The 23172-nt window shown below is 38.3% G+C and overlaps 1 protein-coding gene across 1 annotated transcript in view; it reads right to left on the bottom strand.

The window, feature by feature from the left end:
* ZNF536 (zinc finger protein 536) overlaps positions 1–23172 on the bottom strand; it is a 189452-nt gene that overhangs the window by 118322 nt on the left and 47958 nt on the right. The window contains exon 3 of the mRNA XM_041459010.1: positions 9941–10093. Within this exon, the coding sequence (XP_041314944.1) occupies positions 9941–10093 (153 nt within the window). The remainder of the gene's footprint in view (positions 1–9940; positions 10094–23172) is intronic.

Genomic DNA, 23172 nt, shown 5'->3' with positions numbered 1-23172 from the left:
CCTAAGTGATACAAAAGACAAAGGCAAGCCTCTCCAAATGGTATAATGGAAACATTTGTTTTGAAAACTTCCTCCACAGTAAAAATGCTGTATAATATTATGTAGATCACCAAACCAGCTGGAAAGTTATTCGCTTTCAAATAACCTCAAAATCTGCTAAAAACAAAATTGAAAAGCTTTCAAACTTCTGTTATTTAAGCTAGAGGCTCAATTGAAAGGCTGGTAAATACTTGGGAAGCTGCTCCTCTCAATAATGGCAGGAATTTACTGATGAGAGGCGAGCCCAGAACACTCCCATGGCCATGGAGGGCTGCACGAGAGCTCCCTGACATGAACAGGGGCTGGATCCGTGCTGCAGTCCAGCCAGGGCTGGAGCACCTTACCAGCAGTGGAAATTCTAAATCCATAATGTAATCCTAAAGCTAAACGGTGAGACATGAGAGCTTGATATCAAACCACGTCAATTGACCTTTTTAGAGGAGAAAAGCGCAGAACCTCAAACAAGAGGTTCTCTGCAGAGGGTGAGGTAGTAATTCATGTAATTCATGCTTTAGGCCTTAGTCCACACAGCTTAACAGAAAAAATCAGATTTAAACATTTCAATGAAATTTCTGAGTCTTTCCCAATCACCTAATTAAGCTCTGGGCTTCACCGGCGAGGAGCAGGGGCTGTGTTTAGTGGGAGCTGTGCAAAAACAAACAGTTCCTACTGAGCCACAAACCTGAGACAGAATGCGCCTGTCTGGGCCTCCCTGGTCCCAGGTGGGCACCTGAGCACGTACACACCCATCACAGGCCTTTGAGAGAGGGAAAAGAGGACAGAAGACACTGGCTGTCTATTTGTTTGCATTTCTGCAGGGCTATTTGGGAGTGTGCAAACTCTGACAGCTGTGATGCCAGTCAGAACAGGGCCAGACAGCGATGCTGGGTTTACAGCATCACTGTAGTATTTTTGGAGCTGCTTCCAGTTCTGATGTTTGTCCCACCAGTTACTGTCAGCAGTCACTAGTGACTTCTCACACAACTTAAGTACTTCAGGTGTTGCCTAAGACATAATGAGACTGGTGAAAAGTACCAGACTCCACAGGGTTAAATGTTCTCACTTTTGAATTTTCACTCCTCTTAATTGAAAAGCTCTTCCTCAGCATCCCCTATGCCTTCACGGAAATCTTTAACACAATTATATTGAGCACTTCCTTTCATTCTAAGGATAGTTCAGTGTGTTTGCATTGCACATCAAGTGGCACCATCTAAAAGTGTGTCCCAGCATTGCAGGCACTACATCAACTGCTGGAGAACTATTGCAGGGAGAAGGAGAAAATTGTAATATAGTCTGTACTGATGTTGCTAAAAACATGCAGAAACTGCTTAAAGCAGTATGCACATGTAAGAATGGGAACAAGTTTAAAAATGTTAACTGGAGAAAATTCTAGCTATGTTTTGTACTTCTAAAAGTACATTCAGTCTAAAGCCCTGGGCACAACATACTCTTATTCTGAATTGCTAAGCCTTGAAGTCATTCCATTTTCTGCTCTAAGGCCTCTCCACAGAGTGAGCTTCCTTTCAGCAGAGGAGATCTGCACACAGCTCACCACCAATGCCATGAGCACTGGACTGAAAGAAGACACTGACTGAGACAGTGTGATAAAAAGTTCAGATCTCTCCCAGCCTTGGTGTGCTGCCTCTGTGGTGCTCTCACCCCTCACATGGCTAGAAATGAGATCTAAAGCTGAAGGTCTGAAATGGAACTCAACATGAAGCAACACACTGTGCCACCTTTGCAATACAGGACTGGCCAAACAGCATTGTTCAAAGGGAGCTGTTCAAAACCTCGCTGTTCTCTGCCAGATCCAAACACTGGCACTGGTTAGTTTATTTCAAAGCAGTCTTAAATGCTGCTATTACAAGGGCAGGCATTGGGAAAAGGGAGTAGGATGGAGTCAATCATCTTTGAATCTTTTTAATTTAGTCTGTCAGTATTTCCTAAATTTAGTAATTGTGCAGTTATTTAGATGCTACTTCATCCATTCCAATTAATAACCAGCTACACCCTGTGTAAGACCCTGTACAAATGACAAAACAGAGTTATAAGATGCTGGGGGAAAAATCCCAGTCTATCCTCAAACCAAGCCAGTTTCAATGTAAAACCCAAAGGACCACTAATTTTCAGATTCTATCAGCAAATGCAGTAGTACATGTCCAAAGAACACTGCAGGGGACAAGGGAGGTATGCTATGATTCTTTTTAGAAGACAACCTGTTTGTGTCTCGTACTTTGAGGAAAGGTTTCAGAGAATTCATCCTAGTGTAATGACTACCCTGGTATTATTGCCAAGAGCAGTGTCTGGATGAGTTATTTAACACTTAATATCAGTTCACATAAATTAACGTTGCCATGTAGGAGTGAGGGAACATGACTTTTTCAAAATAATCTTCTGCATTTCATATCCAAGAGTCATTTTTCACTGTTCACAAAGGCAATGGCCACCCTGAATTTGCTAATTCTCTGGCCCTGTTTGCATGCCTGCAAACTTTTTTACAAGGGAGGAGGGTGAGAGAATATTCCAGCATGTACAACTAACAAAACAAAAAAAAAACTTAGAGGGAGTACCTTATCTGGGCAGCATAATCACAGTTCTGATCTACCTACTGTTTTGGTTTACAAGATACAAGATATCTCAGAGGAACTATTTTATATCAGGATAAAGTAAAGCAATAAAAATTCAATGCTGCTCATAAAATCTGCACAAAATCTTGGTAGATAACTGGAAACAGACATATTGGCCAGTAGAAGCAGGTCCATTTGTACAGCAGGTTTATAAACCACCCAGCTGTATGACCTATGCAGGAGATCCCCAGTCCTGCTCAGAACACAATCTGACCCTACTGGTCAGGGGAACCATCTGCTACGGGCTGTGCAAGGAGACCACAGCCAGATTATAACTAGATTTACAGATTTTAAAGCCAGAAGGGACAATTATGATCATCTAGTCTTATCTGTTCTACAACACTAGCCAAAGATCCTCACACAATAATTCCAGCATCAGAGTGTAAATACGTTTTGAAATAAAACTTAGTTGCTATAATTTAAACAAATTATGTTTCAACAATGGCAGTGAATAAGACTCCAACATGTCCCTAGGTAAACTGTTTGACTGATTAAGTACTTTTACTGCTCTAAATGTGTGCCTTATTTCTAGCTTGAATTTGTCCAGTGTTTGCTTCCTACTACTGAACATTGCCACATTTTTCTCTGTTAGATTGATCAGAATTTTTTAAAATTAAAAAGTCTATTTCCTGAGGAAGGTATTTGCAGACAGGAAAACAATCATTTCTTCACCTTCTCTCATCCTTGAGTGGAACATCCTTCCCAATTTTTCAGTGTCCTTTTAAATTATGGGAACCCACTAAAGCTTTGATGAAATTTCAACTTGATAGCAATTTTATACAGTCCAAGACTGTGTTTACATCCATAGATTTAGCAATCAACTAACAGCTCATATTCTGCTGCTTCTCTACCACAGTCCCAGGCCCAGTTCATCACCGCCTCTAGTATTTTTTCCTTTACATGTTGCTGATTTAAAATTCATATTGTTGAAAAGAGCCCACTTGACTAAGTGACTAATCAGTGCCTCCCCATGATTTTTAGCATCTTACCATTTTTGTGCCATTGGTAAATTTTATCAACAGTGATTTTTATATAGTCTTCCAAATAATGACAAAATACCAAATAGGTGGAGCTGAAAGCACTGCTGTGGAACTGAGAGTTTATGTGCCATTTCATCTCTGCATACTGATTTTGGGGGGATTTTTTTTTGGTGGTTGTTTTGTTGTTGGTTTTGGGTTTTTGCTGGGGGGATTTTCACATAGAACAGGCTACTTTTATGAGAAGGAACTTGATAAAACTTTCTTTCATTAAATAAAATTGAAATAAATAGGCTACCAATTTTCAATTAGTTAACCAGTTTATTCTGTAATTTTACCCCAAAGTTTTTTCAGGGTAGTCCTAATTTCAAGGTCTTAATATTCTTTCTTTTGGGAAATAAAATAGCCAGAGCTGTTTTAGCACTACAAGTGCTATGGCTCTTGCTCTATGATCCAAGGTGGTTTTTGGGCGTTTTTTTCAATAAACTTAAATGATTTGGAGAGCTCTCCTGCCAGGGTTTTAAAGATTTTATCTAAAGTTATCCAGTTTAATTCATTCTAAAAAATATTAAAATGCAGTGGGCTACAGCATAACAGCCTCATTACTTAATGGGAGCATAACTGTGTCGTTGGAAAATGCTCATGAAAAGCACCACGCTTCTTTCTGAAAACAGAGCAGAATAGTATTTAGTGTCTATACCATGGTTAATAATTTCTTATCCATTCTTGTCCAGTATTAGCAAGATAGCAATTGTTTGGCCTGCCAGATCCACAGAATTTTACTCCATTTTCCATCACCCCCATAGACACATACATGTTTTTACTATTGCTTTTAGTTTCCCTTATCAAATTTCTTTACTTCTATTTATTTAAACTTCGTGCTGTGAGCTTCTTTATTCATTTTTCATCTTTAACACACAGCTTCTTAACAATCTGTCCTGCACCCCACACTCCCTTTCCCCACTGAATGCTCCCCTCTCCCTTTTAAACAAGATTTTATGAGTTGTCTGTGGATTGTGCCCTTCTGCTCCTGGTGGTGCTGCTCCTCAGTACAGTCACAGCTTTGCACCAGTGAAAGAGCCCCAAACACTTGGAGCCCCATTTGCAGTGGGGCTGTGACAGTCCCTTGGGGACAATGGGAGTTGCAATTTGACCCCACACATTTCTTAACAGGCTACAGTTTGCTTTCATGCAAAGCAAATGAAATCAAACATCTTATAATTCCAGAGAATACTGCTTAATGAAAATATTGAAAACATTTTCCAGCATTTTTTATTTTACCATTGAAACAGTTATTGATAACCCATTTTATCCATTGTGCAGTAGATATTTTAGAAATGAATTGCTGTATGGTTTAATTAGTTCATTATTATGCCTATTCTTACACAGTAATTTCTTTTATCATTCTAATCATTCACTTCACACTTTTTAAACCAAATGGAATATCAAAGGTTCTGTAGGATTATTTTTGGATCCTGCACATGTTTCACCACACAATTAATCTGTTTGTCAGAAATACTAGTTAACTTCTTCTCTTTACTACTTTCCTTTACTAGTAATTTTTCTCTATTATATAAGATGAAACTACCTGTAAAAGGACAGAATTTTGATGGTTTTACTCATTTTATTAAATATTTTTCATTTGTGCACTCACCATCACTATAAAATATTTTAATTTTTATAAACTTTTATAATTGAATCTTTTCCTTTATTTATATCTCATCTGCAATATTTATTTAGTCTTTTTACATGTCTTTACTTAGTTAAAATGCAGAGAGATAAATATGGCTGTTACTTTGCAGGGAAGATTCAGTACATTAATATAAACTGTACACAATTCCCCCAAAGCATATATATACGTTGTAAACCTGAAGACTTTTTACACAGCTGCTTATTGCTAAACAGTGCCTTGTCCAGAAGGGGACAATCTGTGTCTCTAATTGCTGTCACTGAAGCTGAGATTCATTATGTGACTTTCCCATTAAAATGTGAGCATTAATTTGTATAATGAAATATCACCCACTGCAGTGTTCATTAGCCATGCCCTACTGTATACTGCACATTGTTAGCTACCTAGAAACTGTAGTTAATTTCACTAATGGATATTTCCCTACTTAGTGTTTGGTAGGAAATTTATACTGTAACATTACCTCTTAAACTTTTAAGGAAATTTAAATTCAATCAATTATTTTCAACAAAAGTTTGGGATGTCATTAAGACAGGAGAAAAGGCATGCTGTACAATGTTAAGGATGGGAAATCTGGAGGAATCTAGAGAAATGAAAAGTCCTTTTAGTTCATCTTAGAAATGTAAGAATAAAGGATGTTCAATACCAAAATTGTCTCCTCTTGGAGCACACATACCCATTTTCCTTAATTATTCATATTGCTCATCCCACTACAAGCGCCTTCAGAGAATGGCAACAGGCAGTCTTTTTTTAGGAAGGAAATGTGAATTGAATTCATTTAAAACAGCACCATTTTTACTGTATTTCATCAGTTCATCTGAGCATGGTTTAAAATTGGCTAGTCACATTTCCAAGGGAAAATGCAGTAACACTGTAAATGCATATAATACATCTAATATATGCTAGTTGTGTGTCACACATATCGTAACAGACTCTCAGTCAATGCATACTGCCCTGCCAAGCTTTTTCTTCCTATTCATCTCTTTCTTAGGTTCCTTCTGTTTAGCACAATCCAAACCATCTTTCCTTTGCTCATGCACATTATCCTTTTTTCTTTACTCAAGGGATTTAATTTTGTCTGTCATATTAGGAATACACCTGAGCATCTAATGACAGCACAAACCCAAACTGGTCTATATCTGCAGTAGCTTCTGAGGGCTAATGCAAGGTGCAGAGAGGTGCTAAAGCCAATCTGAAACCAGCTCCTACATAATGTGTCCCCTGTCAAGGGCAGGACATAAGAAATTTTAATATTTTACACTTAACTGTTCCTGCATAGTCCAAAGGTCAAGGCATACAATGCAAACCCCACACCACTTACTGTGTTTCAGGGGGGTTGAAAGTGCTCAGGAACATAAAGGAGATGCTCAACTCCTTGAATGAAGGGACCTTAAGTTGTTGCCTCCAGTGGGGCAAAAGGACAACTCTAGAAGCACCTGCATATGGCACATTATTAGTCTGAGATACTCAGATGGTTTTCTTTTTCACAAAAACAGCACCTCTGAGCTTTTTGTGTTATAGCCTTCTCAGCTGCATGAGAAGCTGTTAAGTGTTTTATAGCAAGGAGACTGGCTCCCGAAGTGGGCAGGCCCCCCATCTGCCTGCCAGGCACTGCTGTGCACAGACACACTCTGCCCCCCCCCTGCCTCCTCCCCGAGAGTTTGTGTGAGCCGGGAGGGCAGCACAGCCCATCTCTGGCCACTGCTCAGCATCAAGAACTCATAAAGAGTTCTGTCTATCCTCTCTAAGACCCAAGGCTCCCAAGTACTTTGGCCTGAAAGTCCTTCCTTTCTTCATTCAGGGCTGCACCAGGGAATTGTCTCACCCATCAACTGTTTTTAGAGCAAGAAAGAGGAGAAACTGATTTCAGATAATTATGCCCTTTTCTTCTTACCACATGGGAACAATCAGAAATCATATCTTACTATCTTCCCCTTAAAGCTCTTCCTGCCTGAATATCCCTGAGCTAGACAAGAAAAATCCTTTACAGTTGTGTTTGGACAAAACTGAGTGTGCTAAATAAAACTTTGAATTTTTTTGATTTTTCTTTTACCATCACAGGCTTATTATGTGATCGTAAACTACACAGAAACCAGGGCTCAGTGTGGAGTAGGTTGCAACCATGAAATATCCAACAGGAAAAAAGAAGCAACCCAAGCCACTGTCTAATTCTTCAAAAACAGAGCACAGCTTCCTCCTCTGGTGCAAGATTAAGCTGCTTCTCCAGCTTTTTTGGGCCAATTGCCACAGAAGCACCTCCTGGCTGGATGAGACTTTGGGTCTGCTCTTGGCATGGGTACCAAACCAACCCAGTCTTGTGCCTCCAAACACACAGATGTTCGAAGGAACCCGACTTCTGCTGAACTGCTTGAGCTCATCTCTAACAAACAGGTGCTGTGAGAACAAGAACAGTAATTGAGTTAATGTAGTGGAGAAATACAGTAAAGTGTTTTTTATCAGTCAGTTATATGATCCAGGCATATAATAAAGACAGAGTGTGACATAAAAGGCAGGAAACTGTCCCTGAGAAGTATGAGCTAGCCAATATTTGTTTAATAACTGATATCTATTGCATCATTTCCACTTACTGCAAAGCAACTTAATTTTTATTTAATAACTCTAGTAATTTGCCAATTTACATTTTTATATTATTTATTAGGATTATTTCCAATATGTAAAACATTGCTTCACTTAAGCATACTCTTGTCATTATTTACAAATACTTTGTTCTCAACCTAATGGAAATTGGTCTTTACCTATTTTAAAATTATAATCATTTTTAAATACATTGTAAATGTTGTTTCCATAGTTTCTTTAAATTTTTTTTTTATATTATACAGTTTACTTTTTTCATGTTTTAATTTTCTTTAGTCAGTATTAATATGCAATTTTTATGGAATATTTCCATTGTAATTAATTTACTTTCCATTAGTTCTAAGGCACAAATACCCAGTGTATAATCACTGCCATGTTTAACATAAGAACAAAGTGCTCACTATGTAATAAAACAAAATGAAGAGCTGGGTAACCTCATGTTACTTTAAAGATTTTTTTTTTTTTACCTCAAATACTAGAAATGTCAAACTCTTTAACCTCCAGAGTTATAAGATTATTTTTCAATAAAATAACTACAGTTTCTTTACTTTTACTACATTGGAGACCACACAAATAGGGTTTTCACTGGGTTTCTTCTCCTCCCCCCCACCAAAGTCCAACACACAGAGAAGAATTTTCTTGCCCTAAATAGTTTGCAATCCAATCAGACAAAACTACATTAGGGTGCCAAATTTTAAATTTCAGTGTGGTGTAATCCACAGTGCAAAAAAGAAAGAACAGAAATGCAGTGAACAAATTTTCCCATTTCAAAACCAGTATTTTTTCCTCTAAATCATTTTAATTTTCTATTTTTCAAAATCAGGCCTCACATCCACAAACCCAAAGTTAAGTATTATGCACTCACATAGGAAAACCATCACTGCTGATTTTGGGAAGGGAGGGGAAGAATGCTTATCTGGTACTTCAGTGAAATAAAAATTAAAAGTGAAGATTTTCAAGCAGGAGGTATAACTGGAATGTATTTCTTCTTGCAATTATTTTACCCTCCTATTAGGAAAGTAGCAGTAAAATTCTGAAATTCAATTAAAATAGTTTAAAAAGAAAATTAAAATTATGGGGCCCATTATGTCTGTTTCCAAAAAGAAGTATCCCAAATCTCAAGTTTGAAATACTCTCCCAAAGCCTACCATGACATTTAACCCCAGGAAGAAAATAGGATCTAATTGACCATATACAGAATTTCAAATAATGTCAACAGGACCTGAGGATTACAACATTTTATGTCAGAATTTAATTATGGATAAAGTCTCCTTAAACACAAACTGTGTCTCTACATGGACCTTGCCATGCACATGTGTACTTTCAAGCAAATTAAATACTAAAATGTGAATGGAGTGGCTAGAAATAACTAGTATTGAGAGCAGTCCTCCCAGTGAGAGAAATACCAAAAATAAAGTGAGCATCCAGCCCAGTAGCAAACTCTGTAGGGTAAAATGCTGTGATTGTTACCAAAATAAAATATGGGAAATTTTGCCATGGTGCAAAGCATGATAAATTTTATTACTTACAAGTACTAATTCGTGTGAGTTCTGGTGGGGAGAAAAAAAAGCAGATCCATGAAGCTGATGCATTCATATGAACAGTGAGAGGTTAAAAATGAGCATGCTAAATGGAACAAAAATAGTAACTGAGAAAAACATGCAGAATCCCTAAGCAGATGCTAAGGAAGGCCTTTGAAGCAGTTAGTATAACTAAGTCTGAAACCAATAGGCTTATGCCTATTGAAGGACAAGGGTAATTGAAGGAAACAGTGATGAAGCAGGGAAGGAGACAGAAATAACCTCAACTGGGAAAAGATGATTCTATTAAAGTGGTCTTTATCCAACAACACATTCCTTGTGCTTTTATTTAAGACTGTCATACATCTTTCTCAAAAGACTTTCTCCAACTAATAAGTCCAAATCTACAGTGGGAATTAAGGTTCCCAGGCACAGTTTGTGTTAACCCCCACACACACGAGGCTCGTGCCGACAGTGCTCACTTGTTCCTCTCACCTGTGTGTATTCTCAAGTGGACCTTTAAGTGGTGGGATGTTCTGAAAGTTTTTCCACAATATGGGCAGTCTTTCATGGCAGAACCAAGGCTCCTGTCTCTCAGTAAAGCTGGCTGCTGGACTCCTACAGATCTCCCAGCTTCTTCTCCAATGTCTGCAACACAGAAATGTTCTCACATCACTTCAGCACATGTCAGAAGTTGTTCTCACTAAAACTGCTAACACAACACAAAGTTAAACATGTCAATACTACACCTGTCTATTTCATTCTTTAAATCTGACAGAATGCTGACAATTCATGTATTTTCTTGTTATTGTCTTAAATTATTTCATCTTTCCCATCATGATTTTAAGCAGCATATGGCACCTTTATATACTGAATTATACAAGAAAAGAAACAGCTGTGTCAGCAGCTGGTTTGATTTCTTCTTTTGCTTAGTTCCTATTAATTTTTTCCCCAAAAGTTTGAGATTGTTGTTTTGTTGAATCTATTTAATTTATAAGTATTGTGAAAACCTGTAGGCTTTTAGAGGGAAAAAGTTTGCACCAGTATAATAAAACCTCCTAAAACAAGAGAATTGCAGTGAAGGGAGGTCCAACAGCAGTGAGAATGTCCACATGCAAAGCTAACCAACTCCCTCTGCAACATCTCAGCACTGGAATTACAACAGGCAACCCAGAGAGTGGCCTAATATCATGTGAAAAACAATGAAAAAACTGCTCAGATGAGGGGGAATTCCATCTCCCTCTCACCCGCAGCTCCTGTGTTTTCTCCTTCAGAGTTCACAGCTACACTTATTCTTTGCATCACAACACAATGGGTGAGACTCCAGGACACCTCTTCTCTCTCCTGATATAAAGAAACAGTCATTTCAGCCATCTTCAATGAACTGCTTTTATCCAAGCAGGCAAGGAATAAAATAACTTACCAAACACTGACATAAAAATTGTAAAAAAAAAATGTAGGGCATTAAAAAAAAAAGTCATTATTCAAACCACACAAGGCTCATCCATCATTTTGTACACAGAGGGTCATGTAATATAACTGTAAGCATCAATTCAATGTCACTATAAGCACCAATGCATGATGTCACCAAAAACCATGGCAAATGTTGAAGCTGTGACCCAGATTGGCACTCCTGGCACGTCAGGAGCAGGACACATGGACACAGCATCACACCCTGTGCAGAACTGAGCTATCTGGGTTAGATCCAGGTGGGGAGCACAGAGTTAAAACCTGCATGCAGAGTCTTGATTATTTCAACCATAAACTACTGACTAAAAATGTTCTGTCTTTACCCATTTGATATGTAACTAAAGCTGTCAGGAAACATAGTGCAGTTTACACAGCACTGCCTTTTAAAAGGAAGTAATGGGACATAAGAAAGACTTAAATATTTGGCTCTAATAAAATTTATTCTCACAGTAGCAGAGACCCAAATACCACATTTCTGGAAAAGGTAACACTAACAGGCATTTCAGATTGTATTATAAAATGGTTCCTCTAAACAATTTTGCTTAAAGCTGAAAGAAGGAGATGATAGAGCTATTAAATACATAAATATATATATACATATATATAGTTATCTCTGTCATGTATGTAATCAAGGTATTACTACTTTTCAAAATGTAAATTTGATAGTTTTCACATCACATTCTTGTTTCACATTTTCTGACTGTTCTTAGACTGCAGAGTTAAAGCATAATATTTAAGTTAGAAAGCTAGTAAATGTCATTTTGAATTATCTTCAAGTACATAAAGTTGCATGGTATAGGAGTCTATTTTGTCTTTGTGACTCTAGGAAAACATATGTAGGTGCTAGCCTATAATTCCAATATCCCTAAACAGTTCAGATTTTCTCTGTTTTCATTCCTCAAAAGTTGTATATAATTATGGCTTAAGCTTCTTTGGAAAAAAAAAAAAAATTCCTGAGTGCAAAAAGATTTTCATGAAGTGCAAAACTCAGAATGCATGATGATAAACTGCAAGATTTTATTTTGATTTTCAATAAATACTATATGAGCATTATAGATAAATATATAGATAAAGTTAACAAGCCACTCAGGAAGAAATTACAGAATAAGTCTACTAGCTATGTTTTGCTATATGTCACTCCAAATGATGGCCTGTTATCCATTTGCCTTTTATCTTTCTATCTAGAATATGTGTGGCCCAATAAAAAAGAATAAATTTGTAAGATGAACAGCTCTCTTTGCAGATTTAAGAGTCTAATTTTCACTTTACACAAAATTGAATTTTTTCAAGGGAGCAAGACGATGGAGTTTACTCTAGCACTAATCCCTCTGAAAAAGCAAACTGAAAACAACAATGAAGCAAAGAAAGATGTGGGTGGTCTGAAGAGTTCTCTTTTAGATTTAAGTAGACATACAGTAGATAGCTCCAAAGGCTTTACTCCAACAGGGGCCTTACCTTGAAGAATTTTTCTTCCCACAGTGAAAGCATTCCTAAGACTTTAAAGCTGGGCTGAGGGGTTTTCTTTTGAATTCCTCTGCCTACAAAGCCCACCGAAGCGCTGGAGGCCATCGCTACCTGAATGAGCAGCTTTACATCTAAGTTCTTTTATTCCCAACAATGAAAAGATATGTTCAAGGCTGCCGACTCTCCCCATCAAATGCTAACCCAGCTTCTTACCAGGGCCCCATTTTGCCACATTGTACCTCTTTGTCAAAGCACTTAAGTTTAAAATGTGCTTAACTTTAAAATGTGTTTAAGTCTCACTGAGTCTGCTACTGAGGTTTTCTCATATTGAGTCTCTCAGAAGTGATCTGTGGAAACTAAGGATGAAAAAAGAAGAGACTGACAAGAAAAAAGAAGAAAACTGAAGAATACAGACTATGCCAACACCAGAATATGTGGGGAATGAAAAATCCTCAGCTTTACCAATAATCACGTATTCTATACCTCTGATCTCCCCCTTCTCCTGTTATTGAAAGTGCCTTCACAAGCAGGAAGCACAATTTAAGTTAAATTGTGCAAAAACATAGCAAAAAGTAGTTTTACAGAATTGCAGAAATAGGATTGACCTCCACAAATTAATTTATTATTTACTCAGGATTTTAGCTATGGTTTTGGGGGCTTCTCAATTCTGAGGATAAAAGATCAGGAAGGAAAGAGAACAGTTACTTATCATACAGCCATTGTGGTTCCCTGATTTATGTGGTCTATATGATGTGCATTTGATGCACGTGGGATTACACTGCTTTTTTTACTATCCATTTCCATTATAGGCAGGTCGGCATCCTGAATATCTTCCTGCCCATCCCAACCTTTCCTGATTAAAGTGCAGGAAATAAGAGACTGAAGTATGATATAGATGTACACACTAGATGTGAGACTTCCCAGCCTTGCCTCTGAACTTACTCTCGCTGAGCTTTCATTTCACTTTGTAAGTGTTTGTTCACAGCAAAAGTCCCGGACAGAAATGTGAAAAGCAACATTCAGTTCTAAATATGAAACTGGTTTTTGTGCCAGTCTAGGGACAAGGAACAGCTGAGAGTCCCCAGCTGCTCCCTGTGCTGTACCTGCTGGGCAGGCAGAGAGCACTCCATGACACAGGACAGAGCAATTCAGCCACAAAGCAGCTTCTGGGGAGGTATGACAGGGACATCTCTTGTACACCATGCCTCAACTGCACTTAATGTGACTGTGCCCATGTTCTTGTGGGGTAAATGCAAGGAAAGAAAGTTCACTTCAACATCTGTATCAGAAGGTGGTGATTAACTGCATAACCAAAGAGCCAATTCGGCCAAAATGTGAGCAAATTGATTTGGCACGCAGACTGACATAAAAATTAACCAGTCCATAAGATCAGTATTTGAGGGAGTGCCCTTCTTCAGACAGATACCCTGCTCTCAGGAGAGAAGGGCCTAAAAGCCACCACTCCTCATCTAGCAGGGGGATCAGGCTGGTTCCACATCACTGCCACAGGCAGAAAGAAAGATTCCACAGAGACACATAATCCCAACAAACAGTTCTAGAGCCAGGAGCACTTTCACAGTAGAAGGTTAAAAGAAAGTGAGAAAGACACCAGTGAATGCTTTTTTACAATCAATATCTTACTGCTAGTTATCAGAAATGGTCTAGCCAGACGTGAGCCAGACCACAGCCAGCAGTGCCCTCAGCACACAGATACAGATGCCACAGAGGAGAAATGCCAACTTGAGTGGATGTTGCCAGAAAAGAGAAGACAAACTTAGATGGATAGTGAGTCTCTGTACTCAAAGCAGAATCTATGTAGGCAGTCTTACGAAGAGCAAAAGGAAACAAATTCTTAGACATTTCCACATATATTCTGTATGACTGGTCCACCTGTCTGGAATGAGCCCATAAACATGATTAGAAAAGGGTGGATTGCTTTGTATAAAGAAAACTGTTTTCACTTGGTTAGGCAGCAGCACTGATTTCAATCACGATAGCAATCAAATTCTGAAAGGAACATCTACATATATGTGCCACAAATTTCACCAGAGCCTTTATTTGCTGCGTGTATGTGAAGGTGCAGGGATCCACAAAGACGTGCTTTCATGTTCAAATGAGCTAAATTGAAGCCCTCATGAAGCCTAAATCATCAGTGAAGTCAGCTGGAGTTTGTCGACATAAGGTTTGCCAAATTAGCCAAAAACAGGCAATCACATGGAAAAGGTAATCAACTCACAAAATAGGTAATCAGTCTTACAAGTACGTGTTTGGTCTTGCACAATTTTCAACACTATTAAAGAACCATTTGAAAATGTGGCCAGAAGCCTTTAAAACTGCACATAATCCCAGGTTTTCATATAATTCTGAAATTCAGAATATTTGTAGTTCTTCAAATCTGTCTGTGAAAGTTAATGAAACTTGGTGCAACAAGAAGTGGTACTGACCAAAGCTATTTTTTGATGACCCATTAACCATCCAGATTAGCCTATCTTGTGGCAGGAAATCCAATGTCAAGAAAGGAGTTAGAAGATATTCAGTGTGTTAATCCTGTCACTGCTGTGAGCTTCTCGTAAGTATGCCTGAACTCAACCACCTCATTGCCTGGGAAGCAACACAGAATATGCCAACTTTCTGGGAAAACATGCTTTACCTTTCTTGCCTATTCCTAAGAGAAAACCTTGATAATACTGAAAACAGTGGAAAATAGGAATATAATTAGGGATATAATTAATCATATGTTTCTACCTATCTGAAAGTAGTAGCTTCAATTAGCATCATCCCATGTACATGAGAACAGAATCTGGCCCTGTGCTCATAATTTGAAATTAGAACCCTATTAGTGGATGTCACTACACTTTTTTGCTAGTGAAGTTCATGGTTTAAAACGAAGGTTTCTAATATTACTAAATAATACAGTTATATTTTAGGCCTCCAGAAAGAGTTACTAATGCCTTAGGTCAGGAACAACTTGCTGTCTCTATTGTTTCATCAAGGATTTAGGTTTTATAATGACCATATAAGGGAATCTTAAACTGTTTCTATGGATTGGCAGAGAATTTGTTTAAACACAGAGCTATTTTAGAAGAGAATTGGAAAGGAGGCCTACTAGTGAGAAAGCAGCATTCACATTGTTTGTATTATTAGAAATAAATATTATACAAAGGTTCCAATGGTAAATAAAAAGATACCACGTCTGAGATGAGAATTCCCTCTTAACCCTCTGAACCACACAGACAAACAACATGCACAGACTGCCCTGCCTCTGTCAACAATTAGTCACTGGCAGAGTTAAACTTAAAACACAGATTAAACTGAAGTAAAAGGCCCAGAACCATTTGTATGGGGCAAGACTTGCAGCTTGCAGAGGTGAGCAAGTGGCAGCCACAGCCAGCACTTTGGGCTGCAGGGGAGTAGCTGGGTGCTATTTCAAGCTCAACAGGAAGGGAGCCAAAATATTGTAAGCAATTTCTTAGTAACTGGTGATGCACACACACCTCAAGCCCACTCCTGGAACACCACACACTTGAAGATTGGTGATTTTCACACCCCATGGGTTCAAAACACTTCCATGGCAATACTGTATGTATGCAGTGCTGGTTAGAGCTTAATGCTTTTCATTGTGGTACTTGGACAGACGTACAAAATCTGTATATATAGCACAGAGAGACACTGATGGAACACTTAAACAAAATTAAGATTTTGTTAATCACAAAATGTTTCTTATCCTCTTCTTTTCATTCCAATCAAATTCCCTACAGAGGGGTTTTTTTCTGCAGTTCTTAGCAGTCTTACTTCTCAATTTTTTCTAAAATTTTAAAACCTTTTAAGATAATCAGAGATCAAACACAGTTTCTGAGTACATCATTTTAGCTGTTTCCTTTCTTTGAAGAACCATGTGACTGAAAGACATAGAAACTCAGATTTAGCACTTAAAACACAAGGCTGTTTACTTGCCATTAGCTGACAGAGCACAGTTTTGACCAAAAATTGAGCACGATGAAGTAAAAATATTTTTTGAGAGAATATTTTTTGTGTGAGATCTCTTTAACTCTTTTGTTTTGGGTTTTATTTTAAGAAAGAAGACATCTTAAGCACCTTACAATATCTTTCATTTAACAGTTGGCAGAAGGAAACTCCCAGATGAACACTGGCCTGTGTCTTTCTCTTTAACCAGCTGAGTGATCCAAGCTTTTAATAAAGCTGTTCCAATTATTGTAAAAGTCATCTAGTACCTTATAGCCACAAATATTGACAGTTTATTGCACAACGCATTCATGGCATTTGAAGGTCACATCATACATAATACATACACTTTTATAAAAGTGTCTGGAACAAAGAGATACATGATCAGCAATTACATCTTACCATTCGAGGGTATGATTTTATACTTATTGAAAATGAAATACTATAAGAAATGCAAATTGTTAATAAAACACAAAATAGTTCATTTTCTGTATTTATTGTTTTATTAATCAGCAGTACCAAGTTCAGTTGTATCAAATCAATGGAATGCCATTCATGCCTCAAGAAGATTACAGTTAAATATTATTATCCTGCAAACCACCACAGATATTCTTAGCTCAGAATGAGAAAAAGGTTCAGATTTTAATCTCACTATACCTCTCCAGCCCTACTGAGTTCAGTGTAACTTCACCTCTTACATTTGAGCCAGGACTTCAAATCTGTCTGTGAAAGTTAATGAAACTTGGTGCAACAAGAAGTGGTACTGACCAAAGCTATTTTTTGATGACCCATAAACCACCCAGATTATCCCATCTTGTGGCAGGAAATCCAAACAAGCTCGGAATATTCTGGAGTTTTACCAAAAGTTAGTGTGAACAGTAGTCTGTGATTTTCAGCAGTTTTCTTACCCAAACCCTTGACTTACCTGGGTTAGCTTTGATCCTGTCACCTAAATTTGAAATGGGCGCTTGATTACTGACCAGGGAGAACAAAGTCTTTTCAAACTTGATACAGATTGTATACTGCTTTTGGACAAAATTCCAGTGGGGAATCTAAGCACAGAGGCTATCCAACTGGACCATCTTTTGGATTTGTATGCGTTATTTGTAGGCAGGTGTTCAGGTACCAGATGGCCCTAAAACCCATACTATTCAGGTTATAGCAGCTTCTACAAGCTGTCTGCATCATATTCCCATCTCTGAGATTTGCAGAGTGGCTACATGGAGCTTGATAAACACTTTTACCTAGCATTGCCCTCCTGATGCCAAGGCTAGATCAGATATCCAATTTGGGAGAGTTGCCTTACAGTCCCTCTTTAATTAAGTACTCCTGATCTCCCACTCCTGGGATGGATTGCTACTGCTGATTAAGCTCCAGAAGTAAGGATCTGTGGAGGCAATTTCATGAGGGAGAAAATGAAGTTGCTAGCTAATCAACTAAAATAACCATTAACTGGACTTCTGTGAATGAATATGTTGCCTTCTCCTTGCTTCCATACCTGCCCTGTTTCTTCCACCTTGGGAGCTCTATAACCCTACAAACCAGAGGGGTGAGGGGTACTTCACCATGACCTCTATCTTGTTCCTAAAACACTTGTGGGACAAACAGGACTATTTGGTACAGTGTGCAGGCTACACTTTGAAGAAAATCCAAGATGGTATCAGTAAACCATGGGATAAATGAGTAATCTGGGTGGAAGAGAACTCTGTTGAATTTCTTTTCTCTAAGTTCTTCTCATGTTCCCAAAAATGCATTTTGTCACACTCTAAGAAGTACAAATTACCACCCACCTCCTTGTAGTTTTCTAAATCCATTGATATTTTTTAAAATCTGAGTACTTTCAGAGAAATATTTATTAATTACACTAGCCAAGTTTCACCCTCAGTTTCTGGGTTAAAAAAAATCCAAAAAAACAAATTTTTTTTTCAAGTGAGAACCACAGACCTGCCTTCATTACAAGTAGCTCTCAGGGCATCAGGTATCATTGGGTAAGTTCTTGCATACTATTGTTTAAGAAAACCCTTTTTCATTATTATTATCTTATCACAGAGTGGGAAAATCAGCACAGAAGTGCCAGTAGCAGGTCATCAGATTTTATAAAAATTCATTCTACTAAAGAAAAGCATGAATTATTTAAAATGTCGCAGGAATGTCTTTCTGTAGACACTGGCAAGAAAAAAAAAAACAAAAACAACAACAAAAGAATCAGGCACGTAAAAAGGACTATACAGGTAGCTAAATTACTAATTCCCCCCCTCAACAAAATGAGAAGAATTAAAGACTCTCATTCCATGTACAGATTTCTGATTAGAGAGGTGCTGACAGAGTCTCTAAAGAGTGAATAATGTCATGGTGTGTGTTACAACATTTGGACTACGATATGAGAGGCTTCTCCAGTATCTGTATTTTCTTACTTTTAACTTTCCAGTGCTCCTTTCAAACTAAATGACCACTTTGAGCTAATATAAATACTTTTGTAAATAATTTTTCTCCCATTTAACTTCTTTGGTGCAAGCCACTTGAGGATAATTTCCAACTTCTTTATCCATTTCACAAAAAAAAAAAAAAAAAAAAAAAAAAAGCTGTATTTGAATAAATACTTACAAGCAACTCTAAACTGCTGAATCTACTTTACTAGCACCCTTTTTCTATAAATAAAATATGTTAATTACATTAGTTTTGCTGTAATGGAAAAATATTGATTAAATTCATTACATTAAATCTTGAGAAGGGATCCTTTAACTCTTTGGTATAGGTTTTTCCCTCATTGTTTTAACAGTGTACTGTGAGAATACTGAGAACATGATATTATCTGAAAGAATTCATTAATTTTTTTATACTAATGTATCTCAAAAAGTATTACTAGGTCAACTCATATCCATGTTTTGTAAAATAGCCTTAATGTACATGGGTACCATAAAATGATATTTGTGGGTGTGCTGGTTTTGCATTTGGCTATAAAAATTCTGAAATGCTGCCTATGGAGCTGATCTATCAACAACTCAGTTTTCCTCTTCTACTATGAAAATATAATTTTTTTTTCATCTGAACTACTCTTGTCAAAAAAAAAAAAAAAAAATTGAATGCTGTCCTCTGATTTAGCTGAGCTTGTGGCAATAACTGGTTTAGGCATAGGCTTCAGTATGCTGGAATGATCCTGAAACTAATTTTGCATGTGTTGGAGTTGGACTGTGGCCATGCACGTCAGTATGCTGGAACAGAGTTATCTAAATCCTGAGCCTTATTTTACATGTGCTGGTGTTGGACTGTGGCCCTGCAATCTTTTAGGTCTCCATCTGTAGCTATCAAAGCCAGGGTGTGCCCAGCCACTCGCTACTGCTCACTGCTTTCCTTCCACAGAAAAGCTGCAGGCTCACAACCACCCTCCACACACTGGGGTCACCGGGAGCTCTTCAGAGTCCTGGCTGGTCTCATCAACCTTTCTCTAAAGCCTCTTTGCAGCCATGACCAGCCTTTTGCAGTGCATCTCACTAGGATCCTAGGTGGTTATCAAGTCCCACACCAGTGATAAGAAATACCAACCTCTTGGACAGATGTTTCCTCAGATTCAGCACATTAATTCCTTTCCCAATACCAGGTAAAACAGCCCTCTCATATTTCAGCAAGCTGTGGAGACCACAGTCCCACCCATGACTGATGGAAGACCCTTCCTAGTTTCCCAGCCTGAATGTTTTCCTTTCAGCCATCAGCCAAAGGAATTTGAAGCTCAGAAGGTCTAGTCCAAAAGCTGGTGATAGTTTACTCCTGGGGAAGTGGGCAAGAAAAGATCAGGCACTCGGAGGCCACAATAAAGAAACCCTGGCTGTGCACCTATCTGGAACACCAGCACAGAGGCAGGAATGGAGAGTGAGCAAAGCAAAGTCACTATACAAGGTCCTTATCACCCCAAGGTGAACTGGTAACCTCCAGGGACATACAGGCTGATGGCAGTAACGTACAAAGTTTTTGCAAGCTGCTTACTTACAGCTTCGCCACATTAATCCACCAGTAAATACATATTTTAACCCATCAGAAGTACCTATAAAATTAGGAGCTATCCAGACTGGCTTGACTTGCAAACACATTTCCTTACCATAAATTCTGTCTCTATGGAGCCCAGCAAGCTGGAGAAACAGCTTCACACTAAGTTCAAAATTAGAAATTTGAACAAAGATCAGGCACTCTTCTCTGGCTGGACAGACACAAGTTATCTCACTGTCTGCCTCAGAGACAGAGAGACTTATTTTAGAAGAAGGATAGTGTTCTATCTCTTAACTTATTAGCAATGCACTTTCTTCAAATTCCAACAGCAAAAGAAATTCAAAACCCAGGTAGTCTGCATGCACGGAAGCACCTTTTGTTTAATAAATAATTCAACCATGTATTCCTTTTTAATTTAAAAACGGTCTGACTGAACAGTCAACAGAGTGAACTAAAGTTGGCAAAATACAGTGTTGAAAAATTAAAAAGTGTATTCAAGGCCGTATTCATTTGCTTCACTTCTCATACACTGGAGAGACAGGCTGTGCTGAAGTTCTAGCTTTTTTCTTTTTCTTTTAAATTATACACATTCAGTCACATGATGCTCACTTGCCTTTGAAAGCTGCCTTGCCCTGGAATTAGTCTTTCTCTCTTTCTGTTACTAGTACAGCAGCTGCTGCTCCTCTACCTCATGAACATCATCAGAAATTCAGCCAAAATCTTCTCACGAGCTCCTCTGCCATGCCTGTGAGGGCCAGACTTAAGCTATCGACCATCTTGGAAAGCAGAAATGCTGTAAAACCTTCTGGAAATATTCAGATCATCATCAGATTGATGGTTCCATATATCAATAAGTGTATAGTGAGGTACAGGAAACACATCTGGCAGCAAAAATCTGCAGATACTGATGCACTGATATCCATCCCAGGACTGAGTTTGTAACACACTATTGCAAATGAGTACAAATACTTGGGATCAGTCGAGTGCATTTGGTACTCACTCTCTTGAAGACAGCCAAAAGCATATAGCACTATCTTAAATATGAATTTACAGGCTCACTTTTGTAAAATAAAATTCTTAGCAGTAAGTAGTTAAGAATAAGGAAGAAAAAGTTAATGGAGTCAACTCTTACACAGCCTTCTGTACCACAGTTTCAAATAATTTCTTGAATCTTGGAGCAAATGGAAAGGAAAAAGTAATTCTGTGGTTAAACCTCCTTGTTTCAGATTTCTGGAGATGAATCTGCTCGCGCACACATCCCGAAGCTGAAGCAGGTACTTAATGGTTTCCTAACCCATCACAGCCTTTAAGCCTCTGCTCTGCTGAGGGTTTGGTTCCCATCACTCTGAATGGCTTTCCCATGTTTTTCATCCTTTCTGATTGCCACCTTCTGGAGAAATGACCATTCTATAACCATCAGACAACAGCCACCAACATGAAATTCCAAGGCTGATAATGCTCAGATGACATTAAATGCTGACAAAAGGAAATCTTATCTCAGAGAGGTCAGATACGCAGGAAAGAAGATCCTTTCTGGGGAGGAGAATAGGGGAAACCTGACCCTTACAAAGTAACATTGCCTTTATAGAAAATGACTTGGCAATAAGATCTTTCAAAGTGGACATATTTGTTTAAAACCCATGTTAGATCCTCTGGATGACAGACATGAGTCACATTTAGGAGACAGAAGTTTCACAAGTGCATCCTGACTATTACACATCTTATGGAAGTAGAGAAGGCTTTCATCAAATTTTCACTATTCTGAGCACTAATAAAATTTCCTGCAATATATAGGATGAAAACAGTGACCAGACTAGATAAATCTGTACAGATAGGAAAATTTCAACATCTCCCATTGCTCTGACAAAACTGCCTGTGAATGATATGTCCAAAATGTATCTCTGAATCTGACAAAGTATGAATAATGCTTCAGTAGAACTACAGAGATTTAGACACAACTTGTCCCCTGCAAGTCAGAGAATCCTCAGGTTCTAATTTTGGCTGATTACTGGCTTGCACTGAGAGCTCTGCAATAAGCACCATGTCAGAGAACAGACTGATTTACACCGCAAGAATGCAGGCTCCTGCATTTGTGCAGACACACGTTTCCATGCCTTTTCAGAATGACAGTGGTGGGAGCCACTCCAACAGCCTGGCAAGCCCACACAGAATTTGGTACATGACAAACTGGCTTGCACCAGATTACATTTGAAAGCTGTCTACAGTGGGACTGGCCAACCTAACAAAGTCATGCTTGGGGTTGAGAAAAGGTGAATGGCAGCATTAACTGGGCAAATGAAATTTAAATAATTCTAACAATTCTACCAGTACTGGCTCTTTTCTGGCTACAAGTTTTACAGATATGTGTTCAGTCATGAGGGTCATAGCTGCTTTTTCAAGAGAGAGATTTTGTTGACTAACTAGGCAGTGGAGCTTGCTGATAGATGCTGAAATATTATAATAAAGGATGGTCAAATAAACAGTATCTCCCTATGGCTGCCACTTTTGCATCATAAAACTGCAGGAGAGTAGCATTGTGCATTTAAAACAAACAATGATGGGAAGAAAGGCAGCTCAGATCCCAGACAGGACGCTGAGGGGTGTTGCAGATCAGTGGAACTGATTCCAGAAAAGAATTGTTGGATAGTCCATCATCTGCAGTACTGCTCCAGTGAGTGCTGTTCACCACGAAGCAACATACTTCCTCTCTGTGTTCTAGGGTTCTTTTCAATTAATATTTGTTTTAGTTATGTTGAATCACTGCTCATCTACTAAGATATTATTTGATTTAAAAAAAGAAAAAATCCTTTCTTCTTGGTTACATTTTCACACAGGTTTTTTGAAGTAGG

This window comes from Pyrgilauda ruficollis, unplaced genomic scaffold, assembly GCF_017590135.1.
Source record: "Pyrgilauda ruficollis isolate IOZ18807 unplaced genomic scaffold, ASM1759013v1 scaffold13, whole genome shotgun sequence".
Classification (NCBI taxonomy): domain Eukaryota; kingdom Metazoa; phylum Chordata; class Aves; order Passeriformes; family Passeridae; genus Pyrgilauda; species Pyrgilauda ruficollis.
This window is presented reverse-complemented; position numbering and strand designations above follow the sequence as displayed.